This window comes from Canis lupus, chromosome 14, assembly GCF_011100685.1.
Source record: "Canis lupus familiaris isolate Mischka breed German Shepherd chromosome 14, alternate assembly UU_Cfam_GSD_1.0, whole genome shotgun sequence".
In the NCBI taxonomy this organism is placed as follows: Eukaryota; Metazoa; Chordata; class Mammalia; order Carnivora; family Canidae; genus Canis; species Canis lupus.
In genome coordinates this window covers 51,553,211-51,569,644 of record NC_049235.1, presented here as the reverse complement: position 1 = coordinate 51,569,644, position 16,434 = coordinate 51,553,211, and the positions used below count along the sequence as shown (strand labels likewise).

Genomic DNA, 16,434 nt, shown 5'->3' with positions numbered 1-16,434 from the left:
GTGATAAACAAAAAAACTGATCTGTGGTCAGATACGTTTAGACAACCCTGGGCTGCAAAGTCCTTTCATTTTCTTTATTGTAAGACTTTAACGTGCTCCTACCCTTTGAATGCAGTCAAGGAGGACTTGAGTACTACGCATTTCCCCGGTAGAACCGTCCTTTCACAGAGCATCACCTAGGCCCCCATTTCCATCGGACACCAGTTAGGGAAGTAGCAGATTCAGATGCCAGAGGAGTGGACAGCTACCATAAATGAGCCAAGGAAGCTTGTAGAACCCCGCATGAAGACTATGGTATCCTGAAGAATTCATGCCCCGTCACCAAGGAAAAGCTCCCGCTCGGTTTCAAAAGATTATCTCCATTAAGAGAAAGCGAGCCATTGTTGCTAGAACTAATAGTTATTTATCCAAGGCCAAAAATCTGGGGTTTAGGAGAAATCTTCCTCTTTAAAAAAAAAAAAAAAAAAAAAGCAACTGAGTCAGGTCTTGAGAAACTACTCCGGATGAAACAAGTCTTATTTCAGAGCAGAGCCTGAGAGCTGCCGGTGTGCAGCTGCTTCAGCTCGGGGGTCTGGGGAGCGAGAGACCTGGAAGGCAGGCCTCTGGTGCCTCTGGCACCCAGCCCCCGTGCCCTGCTCCAGGCTCCAGCACCGCCCCACCCTTGCTGAGCCAGAAAGGGGAGAATGGCACTGCCAGCGCTCTCTGGTGTTGGCCAGTTCCATGTCTTTCGAGTCATGGGACTAATTCTATATCTCTGAGTTCTCCATCTGCTTACTTTTAGCCTCTTTCTGCCCGGAGGATGGGGAGGAGGAAAGTGGGCAGGGAGGTGGACAATGCGCGGCAAGTGCTTCGTGCTGGGGATGCCGCGGTCTCACCCGAGTGTGGGTGTTGGCAGCAGGCCGCCCTAGCCAGGCCCCCGAACAGCAGAGCCGCATCTCCTCCAGGCCCCGGAGGCTACGGGGGCCAAAGTCAGGGTGGCCGCCCCCTGGTTTGGCGCGGGGGGGCCCCTCCTTGGCCTGCAGACGGCCGCTGCCTCAGCGCACCTGCGGCGCCTCTGCACCCACATTGCTTCCTCCGAGGACCCCATCCGAGGGCGCGAGAGAGCGCGAGGGCCACCCTCAAGGCGTCCTTGGAGCTCTGGCGCCGTCGGGGCCGGGGAGGGGGCTGGGGGGGGGCGCTTCCCACCCCGCCCGCCCTCACCACCCCGTCTTCTTCCCCGCAGCAGGGCTCCGGGCAGGGGTTCACGCCCTCCCCGGTGGAGTACCAGTCCCCGGGCCTGACCTCCCACTCCCCGGTGCTGTCGGGCAGCTACAGCAGCGGCATCTCCTCCCTGAGCCGGTGCAGCACGTCGGAGACCTCGGGCTTCGAGAGCCAGGCGCCCGAGGGGCCGGCGCAGGCGGCGGGGCCGGGCGCGGAGGAGCCGGGCCGCCGGGAGAGCCGGACGCCGCCGCCCTACAGCGTGTACGAGCGGACCCTGCGGCGGCCCGGGCCGCTGCCGCACAGCCTGTCCATCCCGGTGGCGGTGGCGGTGGCGGCCACGGTCGAGCCGCCCGCGCTGCCCCCCAAGCCGCCCGCACCGCGGCCCGGGCCCCCCGAGAACGGGCCGCGCAGGACCGAGCCCGGCCCCCGGCCCCGGCCGCTGCCCCGCAAGGTGTCCCAGCTGTGAGCCGCGGCGGGCGCTGCGGGCGGGCGCCCCGGACCCTCTCCGCTGGCTCCCTCAGCCGGCGGAATTAAAACCTGCTTATTAACACGTTGCACAATATTAAAAAAAAAGTCACTGATCTCAAACGCCGGATGGTCCGTGGCCTGGGGCTGACTTTCCTTAGGTGTCTCCCCTCTGAAAGTGGTAAAGAGCGTTAAAGACTTCTTTTGGATCTTTTTATGTTCACCCCCGCCCCCCCCCCCCCCCACACACACACTTTTTATTTCTTTTTATAATCCAGTTGCACGTCCACACCAGGAGGCTGTCGCCGAACCACAGGGCGCGTGCAGTTGTCGTGTCCTTGTGACCTTGCACTTGGTCCCCTGCAAAAGCAAAGGCCGCGCACAGCCTAACGTGGTGGCCCTGCTAATGGGAGGCTTCTCGTGGGCCCGTGGGTGCCCACCCCGAGTTCCCAGTTCAGGCGGCCTTCGCTAGGCCATGCACTTAAGCAGTTGCAAGGAAGAGGGCTGCAGGTGATTTTGTTCTTGAAACAAAAACTAATTCTTGGAGGTTGCTTTTGACATTCGACCCCTTGTCTGCTTTCTTAAGCCTCTGCTCTGTGAATTGCTTGGTGGGTCCCTTAGTGCCCCGACACCAGGGCATCTACTGTAGTTCTTCTCGAGGTACAGTTGACTGTCGGAGTCGCAGTCGGCTCGATTAAGCAGAGGAGCCCGGGATAAATGTTTACTTGAATCTTGTGCTTCCGTACTTGATAGTTTCCTCCGCAGCCTTTGTCATTGAAGAAGAGCAGATGTTCACGTGTTAAATAGGCACAAATTAATGTGTCCCATTAACGAGAATTCAGGAATCGATACAGGACAGTATTAAATCAATAGCGTAAATGAAGAAAAAAACCTTGGAGAAAATAGATTAGCATGATTAAATGGCAAAAGGACTTTCAGAAGGCAAGGGCATTAACTTTCAGTCCTGCACTGAGTGGAAAAGTCTTCACAACTCCCCAGGCTCCTAGCGGAGCTTGCCTTCGTAGCGGATCCCACTTCTTGTTGAAGGGGGAGATGGCCGCAGACCCCTCTGGCTTGGGTATTGCTGCACAGCGTCTCAGAGCTGGGTAGGGATGCTAAGGCCCCAGTTGCAGGAGTGTGAAAAAAGCACCTTGTATGTAGTAATGGATTTTGTATCTATGTCTTTTTCTTTTACTGACTGTTTATAACACTCAATTGACGATAAATATGACTGTATTTTAAATCATACTGTTAAATATTTTCCCTCTTTTGTTGGGAAGCTCATTTTAGTTTAACCGTGTTTGTTTTTGTTGATAGCTTACCTGGAAGGCAGTGACCACTTTTTTATATTCTCTTAATGAAACCATTCAGCAGGTATATGCTGTTGAGGCTGGTTATAGAGGTTTTCTATAATAAATGTTCAAGTATTTTTGTACATAACTGGTTAATTTTAATAAGAGATACCATTATGTGTAAAAAAAAAAAAGTAAAAATAAAAGCAAACAGTCGTGGATGCAGTATGATTGTTATAATTATGCCAAATACTTTATGTATGGAAAAGAATATTTGTACATATGTGCTTTTAACAATAATTCTGCCATTATTGACTTTACAATTTTGAATGTCAGAAAGATTAATATATGTTAAAATATTTATGTTTAGTGAAAGTATTCATAATGGAGAAAAGGAACATACGAATTTTAGCTTTGTATCTTGCAAGTTTTGCAGTCAGAAATTTCTGGAACTAGCTTTTGCTTTTGATGATAACACTTTGTGTTTGTAATCACATTCTTAAAACTATCTACACACACACATACATAGGAAGCTCCATATTCCTGTTGCTTTAAGCAGTAAAGCCTTCCATTTAAATAAGTTGACATGCATAAGGTAACAAAGCTTCTTTGATTTCCTTTTCCTTTGTAATTTAATAGATCGTTGACTAGTGCTTGGGCACTGTATAAATCAGTGTTATCTGCTCTTGAAGCCATTTTTTAAAGAAGTTTTTTGGCAATGAACAGTTCAATTTATCACGTGCGTGTATTTCTGAAGCAGCTATATAGCAGAACATTTCAAAAGACTCTTAGCTCAGATGTTCATGTTGGTTGCTGCTGAATGGTAAATATTTAATAAAATTACCTGATTAATCTTAATTTAACTGTCTTTATTCCTGTTATCAGTGTGTCTTCGCCCAAAACAAAAGCTGTGTGTATCTCTTGGTCATAACCTTTGTTGATAGATCTGTTTTGTTGTTGTCTTGCCTTGGTTGATGTACTTCTTCCGCCTGCAAAGCTTATTTATGCTTTAGAGGAAAAGAAAGTTGAAAAAGTAATGGTATTGGTCACTACCAGTAGAGAAGCAAGATTTACCTGGGCGGGAGACTATTAATTAACCTAACCAGAGCCATTTTCAAAAGTCAAGGCATGGGGGGGTGCCAACTCTTGGTTTCAGCTCAGGTCATCAGCTCAGCGTTCTGAGATCTAGCTCCCTGCCTGGCTCGTGCTGGCCCATGCTGGGCGTGGAGCCTGCTTGGGATTCTCCCTCCTTCCTCCGCCCCTTCTTACCCACCCCCACACATATTCCCTGCCCCGTTGCTGCTGCTGTGCTCACACTGTCTCTTTCTCTCAAAAGAAAGCTAAAACCATCCAGGTTTGTTTACATTGAAAAACTTGACACAAGACCGGTAACTGCCAACCATGCAAAGGAATAGCTGCTGGTGCCAGCTGTGACAAATTCTATCCACGGGCCAGCTTTTCTTCCTGATTTTCATAAAAAGATAGAAAACCTATTTGACAAACACTGCAAAACCCATCGACTATAAGATTTCTGTTAATAGAACCTGGCGTTTAATGTTGTGAGATGCATCTATTCTGTGTTAGGTTTACAACATTTATGTGACTCAGTGCTAAGCAAGCCATTGTCTAAAGCCTCCATCCCATTAAATACCAAAACCCATTTAAAGGCCATAGTCATGTCCTCCTGATTGTTTCTCAACATTAACTAAGTGATTTTAGAGCATTTTTGGATCATTTTCATTACAACAGAGCCCATAAGTATTTCGATTCTACAAGCATAATTACAATATGAATAGCTCTGCTTCCTACCGAAGTAGTCTTCTCTCTGGATGGTTATTGATTGTTCCACAAAACACAACAAAGAGAATAACAAGTTGCACAGCTTTGCCTTTATTTGATCTTTACATATTAAAACGTGGCTGTAACAAATGAATTCTTAGTTATTGATTGAAATAAGCCTTGCCCTCATTACATAAGAATACTATTTAAAAAGCCTTGAAAATTTGACCAAATTCCAATCCCCTATTACTATTTTTACACATTCCTTTCATTTTTTCTGCGTATATTTATTGCATAGTTTTTCTACATTGTTGAGTGTGGTTCCCCAAGAATCACCAACATAACCAGTTAATACAGGGCCAACTCATTGCCAGTGGGGAGAGCACCACAACCTCAATAGAGCTTTCTTTGGGTCTCAGGGAGGGAAGGGCAAGATCAGATTTTGCTGGAATTTTGAAGTTTTGTTTAAGGTGGGACTTTCAGTGAGCAGGCATTGTTGAAGATTGGGTAAACATCATGATAGGATTGTTCAGGTTTGATGGAAATAACAAGATCAGAATTTTGGGCTTAGGGGTTCAGAAAGTGCTAGGATAGGAACTGTCAGTTGATGCTTTCTGTTGCTGATTTGATAGGATCGATTGAAAAGTTCCTGTTATGAACAATAAAGTTATTTGCCTCACCAAGAGAGTCCTCGTAAACTTGATGCTAATGAACATTGGAATATGGAGTCATAGTCATGTAGACTACAGCTGTATGAGATAGTTTCAGTTCTCAATGTATACATTTTATATAGTTATAGTCACAGTAAACCTAGACAAATTATTTTATACTATTTGCATATAACATAAGTAAAGGCAAAGTAATATATTCCATAATTCATTGAGCCATTCCCTTGTTAATTGACATTATATTGTTTCCAACCTCTGGCTCCTACAAACACCACCACTTTGACTCTTCTTACATGCAGCTTTGTCCAGGTTTTGGATTGTTATTTCCTTACAAAGTATTCCTACACTGAAATTGCAGAGGCAGAGGAATGAGGATTTTTATAGTTCTTTTGCGTATTGGCAAATTTGTTCCCAAAAGTGTTGTACCAATTTTAATGCCACCAGCAATATCTTTCCGTGATTGGATATTGATGCAGTATTTTGTGCTATGTGGGAAGAAAACATTGCTGCCTTACCCAAAATTTGAGAAAATGTTCATAAGTCTTTTACAGAATCTTGTGCTAAGGAAATTGATGTCTTTACAAAGGAAATGAAAAGGAGCGATAAGAAGACAGAAAAGAAACGAGCTAATGCTAATATTCACATGGCACCTACTGAAAATACTTCATCCCAGAGAAGAAATTGCTAGGAAGATCCTTACTAGAAAAGCCTTAGCATTCTGTACACAAATACAACCTCACTTATCCAGAGTTTACCCCTGTCATTCACAATCCGTGAAGGAATCAAAAACCTGGAAGCGAGGACGGCGACCTGAACAGCTGTGGTAAATGCCACAGTCTGCTGAGTCAACTGTCTCCATGAAGATGAGGCTGATAAAAAGTCTGTTGTGTTTGAACTTAGTTACCAAAGAGTAAGTTCTTACTTTGTATGTGGGTGGACGGGTGGAGGGGTCAGGGGGTGGAGGAGATGGGTTTCTAGCAAGCTATTCAAGTAGAAAAAAAAAAAAAATGAAGTCAACTCCAGAGAATAAAAAAAAATTGTATAAAAGTAAATGTAATTATAGTACACTGTGGGGGTCAGCTACATATAATATTTACATAGCCACAGAAAAGTTAAACATATATTGATCTAATCCCAAATTATAATGTAATTAGACTGGAAGGATGAAGGTAAGGAAGGAATTGTATGTGTGGAGAATAAATTCTCATCTTCTATAAAGGGATGTCAATGGTGAAGGAGAGGAAGAAATTTTCTTGAGTCCAAGATTCTGTTCTAGCTGGGGTAAGAATTAAAAAATCATTTTCTCTATTATCCAAAAGTTTATTCCCAAAAGTGGTATGAGAGTAAAGGCCGTGGTTGCACAAGTGATAAGAACATGGGAGACCTGTCCAGGCAGGCTCTACTGGAATGGGACGTGCCAGTCCTAACAAGCAACAAAGGTTGAGATAATAGCTCCTAGCCCACAAAGGACCTTGGTTAACAGATTCCTGAGGGCTGGCAGGGCTGGACAAAGAGTGCTGCTTATTACTACATGTCTCCGATCCCCATTCCATGTGGCACCCAAGGTGCATCCAGGGAAGTGCGCCCGCTGAATGGTCAAGACCATGTGGAGTATCCTCACTGGTCCCAAAGTCAAGCTCTTTGACAGAACAAGACAAAAGCAAAAATCTCATCCAATTTTTCTTAATGTGCACATTAACAGTTTTAGCTCAGCCTTGGATCTCTTGGAAACACGCTAATACCTAGAAGGGGTGTGCCACAGGGTTGGAGATGGTATGTTTTGTAGTGTATTTCATTGCACAGAACTTTTTGAGGTTTCCGGGTGACCTAGTGTCAAAATAACCCATTCCGTGACCAACTTATCCTAACACGAGGGCCTCTGGGTTAGGCGGTGAGTGCTCTAACAACTTCTAAGTGCCCCCCCCACCCCGTCCCCCATGCCCACCAGCTCTGTAGCTTTAGCTTTCAATGTGTCCCATAGCAATAGCCTTGACGTCATATGCACAATCACCCACAACAAAGCTTGTCAAAGTAGACGGTGGTCTGACAATCTTTGAATTCCCCTATCTGGGAAGCCAGTCTGAACAGTCAGCTTATAGGATCCATGCCTGCATTCTGCCCAATGGTGAGTTTCGTTTTGCTTTGTTTTGTAGTGACAAATGGCATAAAAGACAGGCAAGGAGAAACAAAGGCCATCTCTGGGAGGAAATGGATCAGTAACCCCAGAGTACCATATTTTTACCAAGAGTCCTTAAGCCCCAGGAATTATTCTGGTACTTAATCTACTAAATTTAGAAGGAACAAAAATCTCACCTCTCTTGCTCCATCTGACCCTATAAGACAGGGATTTGGGGAGGCTGACTTAAGAAGTCTTACCTTCGGGGTGCCTGGCTGGCTCAGTGGTTGAGTGTTTGCCTTCGGTTCAGGGTGGTCCCGGGGTCCTGGGATCGAGTCCCACATCGGGTTCACCACGGGGAGCCTGCTTCTCCCTCTGCCTGTGTCTCTGCCTCTCTGTGTGTGTCTCTCATGAATATATACATAAAATCTTAAAAAAAAAAAAAGTCGTCTTACCTTCTGCTGGTTTTGTGTCCTATGTCCCACGATCTCAAAGCTACGAAATCATCAGAGCCAATATCCAGTGGAAGTTTATCCTGCTATGTCAAGTGGAAGACAGGAAGAACTTTTCCTTGGTCCAGGGTTCTTCTAGCTGGGCTAAGAATTAAATTTGCATTGTGATAGATTAACAGGAGAAAATAAACCGAAGTTTTATTACATGGATTTGTGCAACTGAGACCAAAAGAAATGACCAATGCAGGCAGCTTTTACATCTTTTAGACCAAGAGACAATAAATCTGTGAGGAATTGACCTCAGGACCAAGAAAACTTAACTTTGGGAGCTTCAGTTGGTAAGGAATTCTAAGCAGAACTTGGACTAGGGGAGTAAATTAATAAAAAGTAACAAGGGTTGTTTATACCGCCTTCTTGGCTCTAAATTTGCTATCTTTGGTGATCAGGAGGTCTCTTGACCTTTCACATAGGAGATTTATTTGCAGCTTTCAGGGGGACAGAGGAGGGTCTGACTGTCCTTCTCACACGGACTGTCTATAAATAAGTTTTATTTAAGGTAATCAACAGGCCAGAGTAGCATAGTTTAGGCAGCCTGCCCTTGATCCCCGTAATAGAAAATGCTTGAAATTTAAAGACCGTCAAAAGATAGCAACTTAAGATACTTTTTTACTTAGAGATATCAGGGCAAACATTGAGAAATAACTTTTAAAGTGGAAATACTGGTCTCTGGGGAATTAAAAATGGCTAGGGACAGAAATACCGTCGGGGACGCCTTTCACGTGGTTTTGTAGAACTATATGCATATATAACTGTGAGACATTTTTAAGAGACTGAAAAAAAAAAAAGAATTCTACAACATTCAGATACCATCATGCTGGTTTCATGTTCCCCGACTTATTTTTTTTCTTCTCTTTTCTATGACATTGCTGATTAGGAGCTAACACTCTTTGAGAAGCCTGCCTGGAGTTTACCACCAGGTGTCTACCTAAAGGAATAGAGACGGGACGCAGGCAGGTCGCTGGAAGTGAAGGGGGGGATTGGTCTCTGGACCCAGGTGAAAGTCCTCCAGGAGTGGAAGTGATTGGCAGGAACACAAGCTCACTTCAATCACACTCCTTAAGTCATTTGCAGCAGGTTTAAAGCACAAGATCCTCTTTGTTCTTTAGTAGCAGCACCAGGCACCCTGCAGCAACAATTTTGAGACAGGATTCCGAAAGGACACTGCAAGGTTTACCGGTTTACAGGTTCCTTTTGTGTCAGGGACGTGACTTCTCATTCTGGTAGAAGCACACATAGGTCTGGGTGTAACGTGCTTGCCAACAATAGCCAGGAGTCCCAGGTTAGTTCCTTCCACGGGGAAAAAAACAGATACACAGTGAGTGTTATGTGGGCTTCAGGCCTAGAGGCAAGAAATTTGGTGGAAGAGGATCTCCTGTGACACTCATTGTCCTTCCACTCACGTTCAAATTCTTGCCTGAACACCTACAACCTACACAAATCCTCATTCCCAACCCAGAGGAAGAGATGGTCTCCTCATCAGAGTCAAGCTTCCCATCCAGGAGCTAATCCCATCTTACTTCCCTCCCTCCTCTGAACTCTTATCAGAAACCCTTCCTTACCCTAAGGAAGTGAGAGGGAATCTGGTGGTGACCTTTGACCCTATCTATCACAGCGATCTGAAAGTGCCTGAGTCTGAAACCCCAGAATAGAGATAACTGAATACCAACCCAGACAGCAGGATAACTTTCATTTTCTGTCTTTCTCATTTTTTTTATTCCCTTTGGTAAGGCAACTTTCTAAGCCCAAGGATATACAAAAAGTTGACCGACTTCACAGTGTTAAATTTCAAAACTTAAGTAAGTCAAAGAAAAATACAGCTAAGACAAAAGAACAGACAAAAAACCATTTGCACTAAGTCTGACAATGTTAATATCTTTATAAAGAATTCATACATGCAGATTTTTAAAACTAATAACAAGGACACTGTTAAGAGGCATGAGAATCAGGGCGCCTGGGTGGCTCAGTGGTTGAGTGCCAGCCTTTGGCTCAGGTCATGATCCCAGGGTCCTGGGATCAAGTCCCGCATCAGGCTCTCCACAGGAAGCCTGCTTCTCCCTCTGCCTATGTCTCTGCCTCTCTATATATCTCTCATGGGTAAATAAATAAAATCTTAAAAAAAAAAAAGGCACAGAGATCAGAAAGGAAGGGAGAAAATATGGTAACAGGCAAATAAATAGGTAATTTATAAAAGATGACGGGTAAACATGGGAAATTAAAAAAAACCACTAATCCAAGAAAAATAAAACAAAGTAACATTTGTTGCTGATGAAATTAGCTATATGTATAAAATGATAGCACTCAATTCTGAGAAGAATCGGTAAAAGCTGTATCCATTGATACAGCTGGTGGCACTAAATTAGGATAACCTTTTCAAATACAATTTGTTAATATGGATCAAGAGTCTAAAAAATGGTCATGTCCTTTGAGCCATAACTTCATTACTGGAAATCTATACTAAAAAAATATTTCAAAATGGGACATGCATATGGAGAAGCAACAGGCAAAAATATCAAGACATAGAAATATTGGTATAGAGATGGTCGCATAAAATAGAACACAGCCAATCAATGGAATGGTACACACTACCTTTTAAAATATTTTTGAAGTCTGGTAATAAAGAGGAAACCCTAATAGTGCATGAAATGCAAAAAGACTTTATATGCACACTATGATTACAGGAATTTTTCTTAAGTTGAAATATAGTTAAAAATACATTGAAACAGTTGACAATGTTACCTTAGTTTCAGGTATACAACACGGTGGCTCCGTATCTGCATATGTTGTGCTGTGGTCACCACAAGTTCAGCCACCGCGTTCCCATATAACACAATACTGTTGATTATATTCCCTATGCTGTCCCTTTGATCTTCATAACTTATCCATTCCATAACTAGACGCCCGTATCTTCCTTTCCCCTTCACTCCTGCTTGCCCATCCGCCCCACACTCCTCTCCTCTGGCAACCATCAATTTATTCTACGTAGTTATGGATTTTGTTTCTTTTTTGCTTTTTTAGAGCCCATATGTAAGTAAAACCAGATGGCATGTATCTCTGTCTGACTTATTTCACATAGAATATCCTCTGAGTCAATCCATATGGTCACAAATGGTGAGAGCACATTCCTTTTTATGGCTAATGGTACACGGTGTGTAGCTAGCACATCTTCTTAACCATTCATCTTTGGTGGACATCTAGGTTACTTCCATATCTTGGCTGTTATAAATAATGCAGCAGTGAACACAGGGGTACATATATCTTTTCATAATTACTATTTTTGAGTAGATACCCAGTAATGGAATTACCAGATTGTATGGCATTCCTATTTTTCCTTTTTTTGAGGAGGCTCCATACTGTTTTCCAGTGGCTGCCCCAATTTACATTCTCACCGACAGAACATTTTTTTTAAGCACATACTTTCAAGCAACACACCAAACTGATAAAAGTTGTTTTCAGTAGTGAAGTTATGGATGACGATTTGTGTTTATTTTTAATGTTTCAACTTTTAAAATAATTACTCATAATTTACCAAAAAAGATAAGAGGGCCAAGGAACAACCAACTCAGAGTTATTTTCTAGAAGTGAGAAAATTTTCGGGGAGGAGAAGCAGGAGCAGCCTCAGGCATGGATCTGGTGAACTTTGCTCATCTTCTCAGAGCTGAATGGGGTTGGAAAGGGGGGGGGAACATCCTTCCACCCCAAGGCATAGTCAGCTTCCTCCCTTAGTAGCTCTGGGGATGCTGGGAATGGACTATAATTAGGACCTGTGGGGATGTAACATAACAGAGTTTGGAGAAACAGAGCCAAGAGGTAAGAAAAAGAGGTTGGCTCACGACGGAGTCACACAGCTCCATGGGGTCAAAGGAGGAGGGGGGCAGGAGGAAGAATCAGAGAAAGAAAAGGATGAGTGTTAGGAGAGGAGGCCAAGGGCTTGGGGAGAGGAGCAGGAGACCCAGAACAACAGACTGGAAACAGCAAGACGGTGCTTTGATGGGGCGCCTGGGTGGCTCAGTCAGTTAAGCAACTGCCTTTGGCTCAGGTCATGATCTCAGGGTCCTGGGATCTTGGCCCAAGCCTGCTTCTCCCTCGCCCACTCCCACTGCTTATGCTCACTTGCTCACCCTCTAAATAAATATTTTTTAAAAATGAGAAAGAGAGAGACAGTGCTTTGAGGCATGTGCTGGGGAAAAGTGGGAAACATGCAGGCACAGACTGAGAGAGTTTCCCAAATGCCCGTATTTCCCAATTAGCAAGTTTACACGCATTTTTCACAAAAAGAGAAACAAGAATAAGAGGATGTAGTTATCTGTTGTTGGCTTACTCTCCAAATTTAGGGGGCACTTTATCCTCTCTCTCCTTCGAGGGTGTTGCTGTGTTCTGTGTTTTTATACAGTTAGTGAACCTGGATGCCAGGGTCATCCCCAGTATCTTTAACTTGCACCATTAAAAGGCAGCAGCCTCACAACCCTGCTGCCCAGCCCCGCTTTCTCCCATTTCATGAAACCTGGGAGGCTGGGAAGCAGAGGAGAAGCCCCACCTCCAGCTGGTGCGCGGTGTGGGTGACGGCGTAGGGCCCGGGGCCACTCAGGAGTCCTGAGGAGATGAGAGGGCACAATTACAGACACTGGTTTTGAGACTTTGCTATGCAAGAGTCAAACCGTCCCACAGGAATGAGAGGCTCAGTTCTTACCTTGGCCTGGACCAGTTAGTAGAATGTAGTTACTTAATAATCATTTTTTATAATTTAGTAAGTTTTGACCTGTTTTACTCTTCTTGCTCTCTCCCTCCACCATGCTGAGCTGTGATTTCAAACCTTTTAGGCTAAAGGCCCGGGGTACATTTTGAACCTTGAGTGCTTAGTTGCCATAGGATTCAAGTCAAAACTACCAGAGCGAGCTGCTAAGTGGGTGACTGCTCCCAGGGACTCATTTTCTTTTCTCCCATATTCCTGTTATTAAAGAATATTCCTACGTTCTTTAAGCTGGTAGAAGGTGTATGTCATTCAGACAATTTGCTCCAGTTAGATACAGAAAATATCAGACACACAGGGCTGAAAGGAAGAGATGGGTTGGAGGGTGGGGCCTGGGTGGCAACAGCAAAAGTACATTTACTTGAGAGGCTGAAATGGTCTTTAGCCTCAGACTTGACTGTTAGCAATGCCCACTGGCTGCCTCAGCCAAGATGATCTGCTCACTGTCACCCGTGAGTGACACGTGACATGGGGCAGAGACAGCCACCTTCAACTGTATCTAAGCAGAATGCGAGGTGGTTAATTTTTTCTTATCTGGCTCTTTGTCAGGGGCTGAAAACATTAGTAGAACAAGTCCCTTCCCTTTCCCCTAGTAGTTTTATCATCAAGACTAGATATATTTAGGGACACCTGGGTGGCTTAGCGGTTGAGCGTCTGCCTTTGACTCAGGGCACGATCCCAGGGTCCAGGATCGAGTCCCACATCAGGATCCTTGCTGGGAGCCTCCTTCTCCTTCTGTCTGTGTCTCTGCCTCTCTCTGTCATGAATAAATAAAATCTTCAAAAAAAAAAAAAAAAGACTAGATGTATTTGGGTGATTAAAAAACATTTAATTGGGGCCTACTTAGAACACAAACTTATAAGCATACAAAGAAAATAATTGTCCCTGTTTTCCAGGAATGATATATATATATATATTAACTGGTGAATAATATCACAAGAAAAGCCATTCGTGGACATGAATAAGTGATTCATTATGAAATTAGCAGCACAGCCCATAAATGCTGACTTCATATGCTATATATCCCATTCAACATATAGGTTCAAACACTGTGCTTGTCATGCTGTTAACTTGATTTTCTTGAAGATGCTGAAACTAAGTTAATCTGGAGCTGATGATCCTGAAGCCCTGTCTTGGGTTTCCTTATTTTTAGAAAAGGGCAATCAGCTGAATGGCATGAATCTCTGACATACTTGATTATGATATGAGGGGGTAATACTCCAAGTGTGCTCCTGGGGACATAAAAACTAACAAGACAATGTTTCCACCTTGAAGGAGGCTCCAGATTAATGGCAAGGAAGAGAAATGGACAAGCATTTAAACATAGAGTGATTCTGCTCTTGGGCCGAGGATCTATGAATACCCCTCTTGACCCAGAAATTGTACTTCTAAAAACTTATTCCAGGGGAGCCTGGATGGCTCAATCAGTTATACATCCAACTTGGTTTCAGCTCAGGTCATGACCTCACGGGTTGTGGGATGGAGCCCCTTATTGGGCTCCTCGCTCAGTGGGGAGTCCGCTTGAAAGATTCTCTCCCTCTGCGCGTCCCCCTCCCCCTGCTCTCTCTGTCAAATAAAATCTTTTAAAAAAAACTTATTTATTTATTCATGAAAGTAACAGGGCACCTGGGTGGCTCAGTTGGTTGAGCGTCTGCCTTGGGCTCAGGGTGTGATCTCAGGGTCCTAGGAGCAAGCCCTGTGTCAGGATCTCTGCCCAGCGGGGAGTCTGCTTCTCCCTCTGCCCCTCCCCCCACTCATGCCCGATCTCTCTCTCTCTCGCTCTCTAAAATAAATAAAATCTTAAGAAAAATAAATACTTATTCCAAGAAACTATCCCTAGTAGAAATGTGCACATTTACGCATAATCATTTCAACATTGATTATAATAATGAAAAATTTAAAATATTCTGAATGGCTAATAGCAGGGAATGGATTAAAATATCCATACATTGTAACTCTCAACAGCTTTTAAAAGGTTTGATGCATAGGCCTATTTATTAACATAGAAAGATATTCACATCACTGCTAACAAAATTTTTATGATGTAAAATAGCACGTATAGCATTAACTCGTTATCAAATAATTACACACTCCTATATAAACTTAGAAATGCTAGGATATATGCCAAAAGGCTAGAATTGATTAAATCTGGGGGATTATACATTTGGTTTTTCTGGAGGGGGTTTGTTTATGTATATTTTTTATTTTTCTATGATTATTTCTATAAATAAAGAAATCAATAGCCAAACAGATAAATAAATAATAAGACATGGTAAGAACTATAAAAGAACCATGAGAGGAATACTATGGTGATGCTAAGGCATTTAACCTAGGTGGGGAGTAATAGGGTGAAGTGGGTAGAGAAGACACCCCAGAGGTGGCAGCCCTGATCAAAGACTTGAGGAACCACCAAGTTTGACAGGGGTAAGACCTCCAGGCAGAGACACCTACACAAGCAGAGACCCAGGAGTCAGTAGTGTTTCAGGGATGGTGAGTGGGCTCTGACTGCAGGAGCCTTAGGTGGCAGAGAGTAGAGACCTGCTGCTAAGGAGGTGGGTAGGTTACAAAGTGCATGGTTTGCCATGCCCGGGAGTCGAAACTTTTCCCGTAGTAGATATAAGAAGCCTCGGAAGGATTTAAAATGGAGGAAGGGATGCTCAAACTTACATTTTAGAAAGATTGTTGTAAGATTATGCACAGTGGTGAGGAGGATGGACTAGAAGAAGAATCAGCCAGGAGTTCCTAGAGGTTTGCATTAAGGGATAACTAAAGGCAGAGATGCAGAGACACAGGGAGGACCAATGTAAGAGATCTGCAAGAGAAATAACAGAATGCATCTGCCAGAGAAAGCATTGGCCTACAGGGTGGGGGAAGGTGTTCCTGAGAATGGGAATGGGATCCAGGGGACAGGAGAGGGATTTTTCTTGAACAGGAAGAAGGATGCCCCTTCCTCCAATGCTCCTGGTATTGAATATGGACCAGCATTTGTAGGGATATAGTGGGATTTTGAAGAGTTCCTACCCAGTGGCCCTATTTTATCCATGTAGTGGGAGAAGAATTATTTTCTGAGAGTAAGGACAGTGAGCTGATAAAGTAGGCATAAGGATTGTTGTGAAGTTTTGGCCAAAATTGTTGAAGTTGGTGACATCTAAGTATTTAAGTATTAGTGGGCAGTGTGGAGGGCCAGCTGTGATTGGAGATCACAAATCTTTGATAACGTCAACTGGTGCCATTTTCTGACTTCCTCCAAGAGCATTCAGTGGCCAAAGGCTGGCTTCCAGGAAAGTAGGTGAAAGTTGCCTTCATCCTAGTTTATTATAAGTTGAGGCCTAACAGGGCATGAAGGACGAGGGCCCAAAGACACGTGTAAAACAATAGGCCACTGGGTTGGGTCAGGCAGGAAGGGAAGTCAAAACTTGTGGACTTCTGATAGACTTGGAAGATGACTGGAGGTTTGGACAAAGCCAAAGAAGGGATGTGGGAAAAGTGAGAACTGGAAGGAGAGGAAGGTGGGCCAAGAATTGGGTACTGGTGATTACCATTTCTGAGCAGTTCTACGGGAGGAGCAGTTTAGAGGGTGCAGTGGAAGTGGGTGGTTCATGTCGAGGGGAAGGGAGAGTCAGAAATCAAAACACAGGGCTGTATGTAACCGTAT

At 44.0% G+C, this 16,434-nt stretch overlaps 1 protein-coding gene across 3 annotated transcripts in view; it reads left to right on the top strand.

Moving 5' to 3' along the window:
• Positions 1 to 3,815, top strand: part of DOCK4 (dedicator of cytokinesis 4) — a 409,941-nt gene extending 406,126 nt beyond the window's left edge. For 2 of the 3 annotated variants that reach the window (XM_038557375.1, XM_038557374.1), the window contains exon 52: positions 1,226 to 1,666. In XM_038557375.1, the coding sequence (XP_038413303.1) occupies positions 1,226 to 1,666 (441 nt within the window). Of the gene's footprint in view, positions 1 to 1,225 lie in introns of all 3 variants that reach the window. The other variant, XM_038557373.1, reaches the window with a different exon arrangement.
• Positions 3,816 to 16,434: the final 12,619 nt, after the last annotated feature.